General features: G+C 32.1%; 1 protein-coding gene across 1 annotated transcript; it reads right to left on the reverse strand.

Annotated features, from left to right (window-relative positions):
* Positions 1-3752: 3752 nt before the first annotated feature.
* On the reverse strand, positions 3753-7940 carry LOC117928762 (U-box domain-containing protein 14-like). The gene is made up of 4 exons (XM_034848767.1): positions 7382-7940; positions 5968-6084; positions 5467-5880; positions 3753-5377 (listed from the first exon to the last, which is right to left on the reverse strand). Exons 1-4 carry the CDS (start codon positions 7661-7663, stop codon positions 4304-4306), a joined length of 1887 nt encoding a protein of 628 aa, XP_034704658.1. The 5' UTR covers positions 7664-7940; the 3' UTR covers positions 3753-4303.
* Positions 7941-16083: the final 8143 nt, after the last annotated feature.

Consider the following 16083-nt stretch of genomic DNA (forward strand, 5'->3'; position numbering starts at 1 on the left):
TCTTGATATAATGTATTATTTCTAGATGTATGTTCCTCTAGATCATTTTGCACTATATTTACTAGATAAAGTTGTTTATATGGCATTTCAACAGAGTGGATTCGCAAGCAGTCAATCAATTGATAATTTGGCAGGAGCTCCAGCTAGTATAGACAAGTACGTATCAAGTGTTTCTAATTGCTAGGCTGCCTTACAAACTACCATATTGTTCTTATTTCTTGATATTCTTGGTTTTTTGGGTCATTTTGTTCCTGTGGTAATATGGTCATACAATTGGCGAGCCAAAATAAGGGGAGGGCACCAAAAGTGATTGTTATGATTTCGGAGGATAGAATTTGTGATGTGTATGGCTTGTTCATTCTTCTGTTGGTTTTCTTTAAATATTTTTACATGGAAAATGCATCTGTACAACAATTTTTTTACTAATTGAAACAGTTGCCTCTAATAATTATGTTTTTTAGTCAAATTCTAGCATTCTTTTTTAACCCAGGTGGTGTCCTGCACGTATGTGTGTTTTTCCACTTTTACTTAGCTTCACGTGACACCATTTTTTTCATTGGTTTGTTTTTCTAAATGAATGTTTCAGAGTAACTGATGGAAGGCGCTCCCTCGTGCTGGTAGTTTTCATTGGGGGGGTAACATTTGCAGAGATATCAGCACTTCGTTTTCTCAGTGCTCAGGTATGTCAAGGTTTTTTACAGGCTAGACTCTTCTTGGGTGTATATCTATATTGAAATACTGGCATTCCAACAAATTAAGAATTTTCTAAAGATAGGTATTAGTTAATACGACATGGAATTTGACTCTCAGGCCGGCTTAGTTAGCATGGGACCCGTTATCTTTGTATCTTTTCATTGCATTGACATAGCAAGGCACCTCTCTTGAATTTTTTATTATTCCAAAGATGCCATTTTTGTCGGTAAAGTTGTCGTTCTCCACTGTCCTGACTCTGGACTCTCTTAAAGGTTTAAATACCATTTTAGCTTTAGACTACCATTATTTCTTCCAGAAAAGGGTGAGGTGGGGAGGGTTGGTGTGGTTGTTGAGGGTGGGGTTTGATCTGAGTTGAATTTGTTGCAAGAATGCTAACAGTTACATAGCACTGTTAATCTTGTAAAAAAAAAAGCTAAATAAGGTTGCATTTTCTCCTTGTTCATACTCACCACCCCAATTTCTTATCTGATCTACATCTTGCAGGAAGGAATGGCTTACGACTTGATTGTTGGGACAACAAAAATTGTGGGTGGTCATTCATTGACTGAAACATTCATCGAGAGCTTGGGTTGACTTGCATACATTGGTGTTTGTTTCTTTTTATTTTATTTTTTGAGATTTTGTTTTCTGATATTTATAGAGCTCGAGGGTGAGGCATGTTTCAAATTACCCAAATGGTGGTTTAGGTTTAAGCTATCTTGAACTGTTATTGAATCAATGTGTTTATATACTATTTATCTCTAGATTGTGTTTTATATAATTAATTCTGTAAAAATAAAATAAAATCAGATTTCACCACTTACTTTTTTCAGAAGGTTATTTGGTTTTCAAATCTTAGTTTCCAACTAGCCATCTTTTCAGATGTGGAAACTGAGTTGTTTAACTTTGGAATGACTGGAGGCCCTGGGCCAAGGCCCAAAGCCCAGTCTAGCCTTAACATTTGAAGTGCAGCCTGTGGAATAGCCATTTGGGTTCAGCACCATGGCCTGACTGATGTTGATTCGTGGAAAATGGACTCTCCTTTTCACATGGTTTTCAGGTACTGGTTTCCACTTTTGAGTTCTCTGTTGTTTCGTTGAAATATCACCCAAAGAATTTTTCGTATGTAACACAGTAACTTTATAGCTTGAGCTCTATCCTGTGTTTTATCTTCTAGTAACGTTGTTAAGGTCTTGTTTGGATTCTTTGAAGAAGTCAAAACTTTTTTTTAAATTTGATATAAGTTTGAATGTTTATTTGGTTAATTTTTATTCAACAGTTTATGATTTTAAAAAAGAAGAAAAATTGGCAATTTTGAGAAGCATGTGATGATGTGAGAAATGTCAATTAGTCTTCAAATCTTTCTTGGCTACTTGTGGTTACGTTGGGGATTGGGTCATGTTTTTGTATCTTTGCAAGGGTTGGTCCAAATAATCCACTTTTTACCGAAAATATGTTCCTATTTAACAATGTTCTTGCCTTTTCAACTGAATAGAATAAATTTTATTTATATATTTTCTTTTTAACATGCCCATAAGACTGCAATATTTATTATTTTTGAGAACAAGAGGGATCCTACTTATCATTACCTTATATTATAATTAGAAACTTATGTATATTTAAATTATTTAATTTTTTATATAAAAAGAACTAAAATAAGTGGAATGAGCTTGAAGTAGATGAAAAAGACTAATTTATAAATTTTAGATTTTTTTTTTAATTTCTCTTCATTTTTTCACTTTTCCTCTTTATTTTATTTTTCTTTCATTTTTTGGAAACCAAAAAATAATTTTCCATAAAGTTCTAAGAAAAGAAAAAAATATTAAGAAAAATGATTTTATCATATTTAGTTTTATAATAAAAAATATAAACGAAAATCAAATATAAGTAAAATTATTAGATATTTAAATATTTTTTAAGTTATTTAATATTTATATAAAGGGTTATTTGATTAAAAAGACCTTTCAAAACCCAAATTTTGAAATTGAATCTCCCATCCTTTTTTGATATCATTTGGACAAAAATGCCCTTATCATTTTCTTGTAAAATATAACTTTTTTTTTTAAACCTACATGTAAATACTTAAAATGGAAAAATGTATTTATATAAAAAAAAATAGGTTACTTTTATAGAAAAAACATGGAAAAAGTTAAATTTTCGATTTGAGGATTATTTCATTTTTTTAAACCAAATATTTCTTATATAAAAGAGTTAAATAAGTAAAAAATAAAAAATAAAATTGAAGTAGTATATAAAAATAATTTAATGACTTTAAATTTATTTATTTCTATTTCCCTTCATTTTTTTTTTTAATTTTCCTCTCAATTTTCTTTTCCATCCATTTTCCTTCAAACTTTCTAATAACCAAATTGTTAAAAATATTAAACATTTTTTTTTCATGATATATTATAATTTGCAAAGGAACATTTTTGTTATAACGGTTATGTATTTCCTTTCAAATATCTTCTTAATAGATATTTGTACGAGACTCAATCCACAAATTTGTGAATTTTGAAAAAGCGGGAAATATTATATAGATAAATAACTGAATTCATGAAAGATTCAAGACGGTAGATTTGAATATTCAAATGATTTGAGTCAAAAGATAAGAAAACAATCTTTGAAAAATTAATCATGTGCCTTTTTCTTCACAACCTCAAAACACATTCCCATGAATCTCCTTAGTCCCTGTCAACTTGCACTATAATACTCCTCTTTTAACCCTCTGCAATCATCAAGTTCTTCACGCTTTCCACTCACCCTCTTTTCCCTGTCCTCAATTGATTAAGAAAACGAAAAGTGGAATTAGGCCATTGCCCATCAACTTCATTTTCACAGTAAACCCTTCCACACCCACCCCACACACCCACTTCCCCACCCACCACACACACACACACAAGAGAAAACCAACCTCAGTACCAAATGGAAATCATTCTACATTTCTTCTGTCTGCACCTCAGATTCCTAATTATTTTCAACAAAGTTACACGAAAATTTTCCTGGAAAATGTCTATAACATAATGATGAGACGCCCTCCAACCTCAGCAAGCTAGGAGATATATCATGAAAATTTATAGTATTCTTCAATACTTTACCATGTCTTTGACCAGAACATAAACTTCATGCACAAGATCTCTAATACATAAAGGACTTGATATCGTATAAAAAGGGAAATATGCAGTTGGTTATTCATGAACAATGTTGGATGGCATGAAGACATGGAAACGAGTAATTTATTTAACAGACCTTTTTCTGAATTGTTTCTCTTGGCATCTGTATTGGATGTAGGAGTGTATTGACAATATTGGCATGATGATAACCCCTGTTGCAGTCTTGCAGAAGATCAAATCATCTGAATACTGGATGATTCTGGAGTAGAACAGATCACTGGTCTTTCTTGCTATTCAATGGTTGGAGTTCTCATCTTCTGGCGACAATGCTACATCTCAACATCCAAATTGATTTAATGACATACCTTCTCATTCAAAACACCGATATGTTTATATATGTATGTACACATATATCTTAGTATCTATTTATAAATTACACTGTCGTTGTTGTAACAGCAGCACAACATAACAAAAACTCTTGGAAGCATGAGGCTTGGATCTTAGGGGTCGACCACGACTTCAACTCGTTGAAGGAGCTCTAAAATATTCCCAGCTTTTCTCTTGGCCCTATCAGTGCCATTCTCTGAAAGCTCCTTCAATGCTTCTTCTGCCCCAAGCTCTCTTGCTATTTTCAAATGCTGTGCATCACCTGTACACAACGACCACAAAACGGCTGCAGCATTCTCCCTATTACGAGGCGAACCTGTCTTTATCACTTCCACCAAAACAGGGAAGGGCTCAGCCTGGCCAATAGCCAATTTTCCCTCTTGATGGCTGGCAAGAATAGCCAGTATTGCCAGTGCTTCATCCACCATTCCACCCCCAGCATCCTTCAGGAATCTCATCAGTGGCACCACAATCCCTGCCCTTACAGCCCTCACCTTGTTTCCCTGATAGATAGCAAGGTTAAAAATAGCAGTGGCAGCATCCTTCTTTCCTCTTGGGGTTCCCTGACAAAGCAGATCAATAAGAGCTGGGATAGCCCCAGCCGCTCCTATTATCACCTTGTTCTCATCTATGACTGATAAACTGAAAAGGGTTGCAGCAGCATTTTCTCTTGCCTCCATGCTGCCAGTTTTTAGAACGTCCACTATATCTGGAATAGCTCCTGAATTTACAATACTTCCCTTGTTAGCCTCATTTATGGAGAGGTTGAGAAGTGCTGTAACAGCATGCTCTTGGGTCCGGGGATCTGTGGAGGATAGTAGTTCTACAAGCCGAGGAATGGCTCCTGCCTCAGCAATGCATACTCTGTTATCTGCATTCCTCTTTGCCAGCAACCGGAGCTCACCAGCTGCTGCTCTTTGTATTTCTGGATTCCCGTCAAGTAGTTTCTGCAATAAGGCATGAATAGCGGGTCGATCACAGTCTGAAACAAATTTTCCGGTCTTCTTGTTTCTACAATTATCTTGATTTTTTGGGAGCTCAATGCCATTGCTCTCACACCATAAAGCAATTAAACTCTTCAAAACATAGTTGGGTGTTAAGGCAGTGTGCAACAGAGTCTGCTGCGTCTTAGGACAGGTCTTGTGCCCTGCATCCAACCATTTTTGAATGCAGGATCTTTCATATGTCTGCAAAAGAAATTAAAACAGTCAGTTAATCATGGGCACCAACACGCATACAAAGCTGTAAACTGTCAGGGCAATTGCCAGAAAAAAACCTGTCCAGTAGAGACTATAACAGGATCTCTCATCAGTTCAAGAGAGATTGGGCACCGGAAATCATCTGGGATAACAGGAGATCTGTGCTTGATCAAGCCCTTTTCACCCTCTGATGTGTCTGCTTCAGGGTTTATTGTTAATACATAATCCTTGAGCTTTCTAAGCAGAGATGACATCTTTGCAAAGCAGTCCCCTGGATCTACAGAACTTGAGATAACCATTTCATGCAAAGCCAGAGATTCTTTCTTCAAATCATTGATAGTCCTGAGTTGCAGGTTTTCGGATAGTCTTCTTAGAACTTCAGGATCAGGGTCTTTTTCTTTCTGTGCTATTTCTAAATCCCTATCTAGTTGTAAATCGGGTGAGTCCGTTCTTCCTTTCGCTCTTTTGAATTGAGCATGAACAAGCTCAATCTGCAAAAAAAAAAAAGTCTGATCTCAGCCCTTTGCAATTTATTAATACATGATATACATAAAAAACAAAATGATTTATAAAAGCACCTGTTCTTGAACTTCCTCTGATACATTGAGTTTATCATAAGGAATACTGCTCAACGATGCTTCAATTTGATCTGTCATTTGGCAAAACTTATCTGCAATTTTGTCCCTTTGCAGAGCCTGTGACATGGAAAACATTGCTTACCTTACTACCAATGGATCAATAAACAAAGTGCTTTGTTTTGAAGACCATGAATTAACTTAAGCAAAAAGTGAAAGTGACTAGGAAATCAAGGTGATCACAGATATATCTGCTAGGAGCACTGATGTTCACATCCATTGTTATTTGATGTTGACGTATTCATGAAAATATAAAACATCTCAGTTTTAAGTGACAGTGTTCGAGCATACAAGCAATCAATCTCACATGTCAAATTTACAGAAGAGAAAAATGTAGAATAGACCTTTGCTATTAGAACTACACTCTTGTATCTGTCCACATCTTCAACTCTTGCAACATTTAAGGAGGACTTATTCATCAAAAACTCGATGTTCTTTCCAGTTCAAATAAATATATAGTTAGCGTCTCGGGTATCATTTCTTCACATGCTCATCCAACTCTCCTTTGACTTGGATTTCATATCTTAAGCATGATGCATTGACTTTGCCCATGAAAAGGAATCTAAAACAGCTGTACGCTAAATCATCCCTCCTACATAACAAAAAACTTAGGTGTGTCTGCAGAACCTCAAGTGTTTTATTACAGGGTGCTGGTATGTCTAATCCCTAGATCTTAGGATGCCGCCTGCACGAACACATCTAAATAACCTAACTGCCTTTTGGTTGCTAAGAAAATGTAGCAAAAGAAAATAAATTCACATTCAGAATCCTAAATTCTCTTTCATTGAAACCCAGTAAACTAAAGCTTCATCTATACAAAGAGATGGGTTGCTTAATCTAAGGATTTTTTTTCGGTTCTTTTCCCGGGAAAAAACAAAAACCAACATAAAACATGAAACTCAAATATTCTTTCCTTTTAAAACTTTCTGCCATTCTCCTCTCAGGATCCAGACAGAATGTAATGAGACTAAACAATTCTTTCCTTTTAAACCTTTCTGAGAAACGCATTTGGCTTACTTAAAAGCAAAAAAATTTCTTGAAAACCAAGCAGAAAAAAGTTAAACAGTACCTGATACAATCATCTGATAGACTGAATTTAGGGGTTCGTTTCTTAAAAACCCAAACCAACATGAAACATCAAAACTCAAATTTTTCTCTGTTTCTTTTCTTTTTCTCCATTTTCTTGGCAACCAAACAGGGGCTATACGAATATTACCCGATACGACCTTTTGGGCACCTCAATTTAGAATTCTCATTTGTTATGAACCAAAACAACATAAAATCATAAAACTCAAAATTGTCTTTCGTTTCCAACGATTTTCTCGGCAACCAAACACAGTGCGGAGCAAATAAATACCTGATAAAGCTTACTCCCTTCGTTGACCAATTTGAGAAGGTCCATAGCGGAATCGAGAGCAACTCTCAGCAACACAAAGGCTCGAATCTCGCTGTCCTCGAGCTCCTCTTCGCTGTCCTTCAATTCCTCAAACAGAGGACTCAAAAGCTTGACCCTCCTCACCAAATTATAATACATCTTCTTGGTGGTGTTTCTACACTCGGGTAACCCAGAAATCTCCTTCACGATCGCAAGTAGTTGATTCAGTACTGATATTTTATTCGAATCCTTCGTCGGACTCATGTTGGAAACCCCCAAATTGAGCCCTCGAATTGGGGGAAAAACAAAAACCTTGACAAGGAAAATTGAGAATTCGGGAGGAATCGAAGAGACCCAGATAAGGGAAACGATTGAATTTTTATGGGGTTTTCGGTACTAGGATTAAGGATGGGAAGCGTAGGAAATGAAAATTCTCAATCGGCCATGGATGTACGAACAAAGAAAAAAGAAGAAGAAGAAGAAGAAGAAGAAGCAGCCTCCCTTCTCAGAAGTCGGAAGCAGAATTATTCGCCTGCAAAGAGAGTGTTTAAATTGATTAAGCAATGGTAATTGGTGGAGCAGTCAACTTTGGTGATGACTAGACTCCATTTTGGCTCGGCTTTTGCCATGTGGCTAATATTTCCAAGTTCGCCGTCATTCCCATATATATTTCCCATCAAATTCCTGCCCTTCCAAGTTCCAAATGGAAAGACACGACCAAAAGAAAATGCAGGAAAAAGGAAAAACAATGAGAAGAATGTGAAAATTTAGTTACCTTAATTCCACGTAGGCGGAGGATATGGGAGAGGGTTTTTCTTGAATTGTCATGATGACGTTACGAAAAATAATTCTCAAAATGATTATAAAGTTGTTGAGGCGTTTGGAGAGACAGGTGTGATTTCATTTATGACCAAATTTTATTTTCCCATAACCCAACATTGCCCTTCTCTCACAATTTCTTTTATTAAATTATATTGAAATAAAAATAAACATATGATCGCCACCTTGGATTCTCTTCAATTTATAACTACTTTCTCATCCATTTTTATAATTTATTTTTTTCCCCTCACATATGGTGTTAAAAATAAATGCAAAATGAAAATCCAATTTTTAATATTTTAATTTATATCATATGATTAAAAGATATCGATTATTTTATATACTTTTAAGATACAAGTAACACTTATATGATCTTTTGATGATTTAAATACATGAAACTTAACAATCTTTTTAATTATCACTTTCAAGAATAGTTTTTTATTTTTCAAAATAAGAAAACATATTTAATAGTTAAAAAATAGTTTTCTATTTTTTGTTCTTAAAAATAAAAAATAAGATATTTTTGAAGAATGTTTTTTAATTGTTTTTTTAAATATATAAACATGTATAATAATTAAAAATAAAATACTTGATATAAAAATTATTCTTAAAATATATTTTAAATATTAAATATAGATTAAAAACATTTCAAGTTCTTAATCAAGTGTTAGTTCTACAAAATATCAAAAACTATTTTTAATTTTTAAAATCATTTTAAAAAATAGTTATCAAACAGATCCTAAATTACTCTTCATTCATATTCTATTTATTTTTTCCTTCAAATTTGTACATCAAAACACAGTTTCCCAACCAAATATATGCATTTGTATTTAATTATTATTTATCACCTAAAAACGATGATAAAAACAAATCACTTCTAATGTTTAACTTCTGTATTAATACCTGAATTGACATTGATTCATCCACGATTAGTTACATGTAAATGTGATATTAATAAGATGTCAATTCTTATTTAAGTGTTACATGTCTACTAATAATACATGTCCCTATTGCTACAATTATTTTAGTAATGCTTTGGTAGGGCATAGGATTCTTGTCATATTAAATCTAACTTAGAAATTGGAGTTGTATTAGTAGGTTAGGGTTAAATACGAGAGTTCGCTTTCCGGACTTTCTTTTTGCAACTTGGAGAGGATATTTCCAATGGTTGTGTTCATCAACTTCTAAAAGTGGTTCACCTAAAACGTGTTATCTTTGCGTCGAGATATTCTTGTCCTTCCATCCAAGTTGCCTAATGACCTAGCATGGAGCTGAGATGATGTCGTTAGCCACGTGGCATTTTATAGTTGGTCTATATAAAATTTATAAAATAGGATATCATGGAAAGTGCATATCATATAATGAAATTTTCTATATAAAAAAAAGGGTATTTGAAAGTAATGAGAAAAAACATAGGAATAAATTTGACAAAGTCATTTTTTTACAAAATTGAAATTAATTTTTTTTTTAAATAATTTAAGTTTTATACACTCATTGGTTAAAGTTATATCCAGGATGATCATCTTTGACCAAAAAGTACATAAAATGCTAATTATTTTTAGATAACAACTTGAAATTTGTATTTTATAAACCTAAGTTTCTATTTTGTAATCTTTGACCAAAGTTTTTCTCTGACAAGTCATGTAAATCTTTATACCCCTTATGTGTTTTTTAGTTTGATTTTTCTTACTATTTTCTATATTGTAAATCAATAACTCCACTTAAATAATAAAATTTTTTGAACCCAAATCGGGTCAATATATTAAATTAATAACCTCACAAAATGTATAAAATAGTAATATTTTTAAAAATTCTTACAATCTTTTGGTCCCAAGTCAAATGGTGTATTCAATTAATTACTTAGCTAAATGTAGTTATCAATACTTGAAACCTTTTTATCTTTTAAGGAATTAAGTCTTGACACAATATCTCTCATTTTTTAGATTTTTTTATTTATTATAATTAATAACCAAAATTTTTAAGGGTTTTTTAACCATCTATATACTAACTTTTTACCATATCCATTGGGTTAGAATTTATAAGTCAAACGTGTACAAGTATTTATAGTTTTTTTTAGAAACATAATTTTTTATTATAAATTAATAAATATTCATTAATCCATAAATTAATAAATTATTCATTTCATGAATAAATCAATAACCCTTGCTAAGATAATAATTTTTCTTGGTTTCAAAAGTATTATTTTATAGGGTTTTATTTATTATTGTTTGTTGTTGTGGTTTTTCACAATAGAATATGATTAGAGGCAAACAATACAACTATAATACGAAGAACATGACTAAGAATATAAAAAATATGATCACCATTGAAAGTGATATGATCTAATTTGGGTAACACCTAGGGGGAGTGAACAAGTGTTTGAACCATTTTTAGCCTAAAAGATGATTTATGTGAATGTAAAAACCATGCGTGGGAGATCCTAAATTATTGATCCAAGATATGAAAATATAATATATAGTTTTACTTGATGGAAGCTATCCCAAAGTCTTATTCCCCAATATCTATGTTGTACTTCACACTTGCGACTTAATATCGCACATGCTCCAAATGGATCTCATCTTATTGCTTGAGGGGACGTCAATTTTCTTCTTAATCCGGTAGAACACTCAATATCATACTTGAGTGTTCTCCTTAGTATTTGAATGCTCAAGGAAATTTTTGAAATCATTTAAAAAATGTTTTTAGCTCAGTTTTAAACACTTTGGTCCACATCATGTCTTCGCAAGCACCAATTTGCCTTTCTCGTATTTTTTTTACACTTACTTGTATCATTCTCTTCAATCATACTCTAAACATAGGTCTTTAATGTGTTTTTAAAATAGGTGACACAATAAAAAAAAAGAACATAAAAAAAAATTTCCTTTTTTTTTTATAAAAAAATAGTATTTTTAAATAATAATTTTTAATTGCTTTCATTTGTTTTTTGAAGGTTATTTTAAAAAATAATTATACAAACATAAATAATGATTAAAAATGAAGCATTGCATATAAAAATCATTTTTAAAATATCAAAAATAAGTTAAAAATATTTCAAATTCTCAAACAAAATTTTATTTTATAAATTATAATAAAACAATTTACAAACACTACAATTAAAAATTATTTTTTAAAACTGTTTTCCAAAATACTTTTCAAACAAGTCCTATACTTCTTTGAAAATAAATTTTTGTGAATTAAAAAAAAATTTGTTGAAAATGAATTAATCAAGTAAACAGGGAATGAAAAAAGTAGGAGAAGAAAAAGAAAGGAGAGGGCAGTCGTGGTGGTGTCAATGTAACGTATGATCAGGAATTGAACAGCTAAACTCAGTTTGAATTGAGGCGCGTCCGGAAACTTAAGAGCCTCACCCTCGCCACCGCCACCACAGTCCTAATACCTGAAAGGTCAACCAAAATCAAAAGCTTGAGTGGTCAGCATTGTTTTGATGGCTCACGCTTTCTCACTATCAACTTAATGGGTGATGTCGGACGAAACGTGTTTGGTTACAACTTACAACTTACATGGAAGGCTCCCCGATTTCTCCTTTCACACCTTCACCTTAGTATATTTCTTAACCTCTGGCGGTTCCTTGATTTTATATAATTAAATAAAAATTAATTTAATTTGATTTTATTATTTTCCTATTTAACACATTAAATAAAAAATTATAATATTCATTTTTTATTTATAAATTATATCTATTTTGAGTGTAATTTAAAAAGTTTTAAAATAAAAATATTTAAAAATATATATGAGACAAAAATTAATATAGTGGGAAATGGGTTTGGATCCAAGTGCATTGAATCAAGCCAACCCGATATTTTAAAAATGGAGGGAGTAGTTTTTGTATTTGGAATTCCATTCACGATTAGGTAAAACAAACTTGTTATTGAAACAATCAAATCGAGAATCTTTGACAATGGAGGGCTACCCAACCTAAACTAATCTTATGGTCATTTCTATATTATATTAATTTATTAATTTGGTCGTTAACACCAACCATCACTTGTGGTAAGACCAATAATTTTACTGAGTCTAGTATTTAAGATTTTATTTGGAAACTTTTCCTAAAACCAGACTTTTAAGATTTTGTTTTTAAAACAATTTCTTAAAGGTTGTTTTTTCAAAATTGTTTTTAAATACGTTTACAAACATGACATATATATTTTTGTATGAGTTGAGAATAAGGATGAGAAATGGGTGGTTTTGGAACGAGTCATCCTATTCCAATTATGTCCTATTTATTTAAAATAGTTTCTATTTTCATTCCACCCTCACCCCATTTTAAAAATTTAATGGGATGAGGTCAACCTATTTCGATTATATTTTTTAATTATATTAAAATAATTGTATTTTATAAATAATTAAAATATTATATTTTTTTATAATTTATTTTAGTAAAAATTTTTATTATATATATATATATATATATATATATATATATCATAAATCAAAAAATAAAAATTAAATTAAATTAATTTTATAAATAATCAAGGAGAGGATGGATAAAGCAATACTTGAATCGATTTCAAACCCATCCATCTCAATTTTTTAAAATAATTCTAAATTTGTTTATTTAAATTTAAAAATTGTCCTATTAAGCTGAATGGACTTCGAACCTATCCATCTCGATTTTTTAAAATAATTCTAAATTTGTTTATTTAAATTTGAAAATTGTCCTATTAAAAGCGAAATGGGTAAAAAAAAAAACCCATTTCATTATCATCTCTAATTGAAAGAAGAAAATTAATAACAATATGATAATTGATTTCAACTTTTCTTAGAAAGTAACATCATTAGAAATTTGTACATACCGTGATGGATTTGGATTATGCACTAGGTTGACATAAAAAATCAGGGTTACCAATGGCGTCCAAAGAAAATAGTTCTAATTTTTTCTTTTTAAAATATTCGATCCAACAAATGCATTATACAATATTTTTTCAAAAATAAATTCAATGATCGAGGAATTAATTAATTTTAGAAATTAAATAATTATACCAAGAACAATCATTGACATGGCATGACGTGTCAAACCGTGTCTGGTCAAATAGCGCGTGATATTAGCGGAGACCGAAGAGGTGGTTGGGGGCTGGCGCGTACTAGACCCTGGGAGTCGCTTTCTTGCTGCCGGGGCAACCCTGCCAATGGCTGGAAGTAACGTGGTCGGCACGTGAGGCTAACTGGCCCCACTCGCTTCCTTTGTAGGTGAAACTTGGATTTCAGTTATTAGAGTGTGGGGAAAAAAATTCAAAAGAAAGAGATGTGCCCTGCTTTAATCATATGGTCTGTTGGCAGAAAAACAGAAGGCCAGCAACGCATCATGTCATCTAATTGAATATTCCTGGGTCCCATCCCCATCCCCATCCCCCATCCTTCCATCTGAACCGTCGCTCACTTTGTCTTTGTCTTAGTCTTAGTCTTTTGGTTTCTGGGGTCCAAAGGACACCGTATTAAAGCTCTCAATGATGGTATTCGTTTCGAGCATGCTGGGAAGGGCCAGGGTGATTTTTTTTTTTTTTTTTTTTGCAATAATAGTTGATTCCCTACAATGGTTTTAAGAAACATCAAATACTAATATGAGTCTTTAAATTTTGGAAATAAAAAGGTAGAAAATACCGTTTTTTCTCCGATTTACGTTTTGCCTATGATTAAGAGTGTAGAACTTGAAATTTGATTTTCGGGCTAAAGTCCAACCATTTCTAAGCCCAAGCCCATTTCATTAGAAAACCCATCATCTATTATTAGGAGTGTGTTTGGCTGTGTTTTTACTCGGAGTGTCTTCAGTGAAAGTGTTTTCTTTAAAAGTATTTTTAGAAGAATTACTTATTATCTATTTATCCAAAAAATATTATAAGTGATTTTTCAATATTATAAATGATTTTTTAGATTTTTAAAAATGTTTCTTAAATTTTGTTGAATATCTATTTTTTTTTTTTTTAAAAAATACTTTTTAGGTTTAAAAAAATTTATAAAATCATTATCAAACGAACTCTATAAATATATGTTTAATAATAAAATAATTAAATTTTATTAAAGATTATTAGACACTCATATTTGTGCAAATAATCCCCACCTTACAAACTTAAAAGATAACCTATCTTGGACAAAAATACCTTCTTTGATTTTCCCTCTCCAACACATGAATTCCCTCTATTTTTATCTCTGGCTACCTCTCTTTTTTCTCTTCTTATTACCTTGCACCTAAGAAAGTTGAGTTCTCACTACTCCTCCCTACTCTTCATTGATGGCCATGGAAAGACATTAAAAGATGTAAACAATGGATATTATCTTTTATTTATATACTCTTTTCTTTTTCATTTTTCCTTCATGGAAAAAATTATAAAACCTCACTCATCCACTATTAGACTATTAGATATGAACAAAGAGTTAAAGAGAGATAAATAGTTAGTCTAAAAGGAAATGGAAAACTTTATTTATATGAGAATATTAAATGATGGTAATCAATAAATCCTATGAGTGAAAAACCATGGTAGTTTTAGTATTATTGGTAAATTCTCAATCATGCCTAAACTTAACTGTGAGTTTGTAACTAAGGTTGAGTTCTTAATTAAAATATTCACCTGAACTTAATTATGGTTAAGTTTCATTTATGAAGAACGTAATTAAGTTCTTATTTATAATATTTAATTGAATTTAATTGTGATCGAGTTTCATTTACGAAGAACTTAATTGGGTTAAGTTCTTAGTTATAATATTTATTGAACTTGACTATGATTGAATTGTAATTTATGAAGAACTTAAAAAAAAATAGAGTCTTCAATCCCATGCAATTTTCTAATAAATAAATTTAAAAAAAAAATCAAACACATGCAATATGAAGAATTAAAATATTAAACTAAGGCAATAGATAAAATCGAAAAGCGAAATATTGAATTCACACAATTAAATATCAAAATTCACCTCAAGCTAATAGAATCAAAATCAACCAAAGCTTACTTAAACTCAAAATTAAGTAGTTGAACTAAAAAACAAACCTAAGTAAACTAAGTCTAGAAAACCTCTAAATGAACTTATCCTAAAAATGATGCCTAAGTGAACTAAGTGGAAAAGGTGTCTAAGTGATCCAAATCTAAGAAAGTGTCTAAGTGAACTAAGTGGAAACTCATGTAAGCTCGAAGGGCGGCCAAGGTTGTAGGGAATTAAACCGAATTCCCAACCCGTGAGAAACAAAATTAGAGAAAACAAACGCCAAAGAAAAACAATCACACGCACAAGACAGTATTTACGTGGTTCGGCAATTTGCCTACATTCACGGAGTTGCAGGGATATCACTATTATCAGGGAAGAATACACAGTACAATCTGGCGGTTACAATATTCTCTCTATATATATAACACAGCAACCCTACCACACTAAAAAACCCTAATTACAAAAGGTGGTTCCACAATGGGCTAAACGGGCCCAACAGGCCTCAATAAATCTCTCATTAAAAAGCCATGCAATATTATTTGGGTCGGGTTGTCAAACCGGATCAAACAAAAACTAGGCTCCACAAAGCCCAACAAATCTCCCACTTGGAGACTAGTTCAATCACCAACATCAAACCGCTATCCTCCACATTCCTGCAACTCATCCTCCTGTCCTCAAGCTAGAAGACCAATTGAAGTTGCGCACAACTTCAACTTCTCAATAGTGACACTCTTAGTCAACATGTCTGCTGGGTTCTTAGATCCACAAATCTTCTCAAGTATTACCAGTTTATCTTCAACAAGGTAACAGATAAAGTGGTATTTTGTTTGTATATGCTTCGACTTTGAATGAAAAGCCGAATTTTTGGCAAGAAAAATTGCACTCTGACTGTCACTGTGTAGAATGCCCATCTCCTGCTTCTTACCCAATTC

The sequence above is a fragment of the Vitis riparia genome, chromosome 13 (assembly GCF_004353265.1).
Source record: "Vitis riparia cultivar Riparia Gloire de Montpellier isolate 1030 chromosome 13, EGFV_Vit.rip_1.0, whole genome shotgun sequence".
In the NCBI taxonomy this organism is placed as follows: Eukaryota; Viridiplantae; Streptophyta; class Magnoliopsida; order Vitales; family Vitaceae; genus Vitis; species Vitis riparia.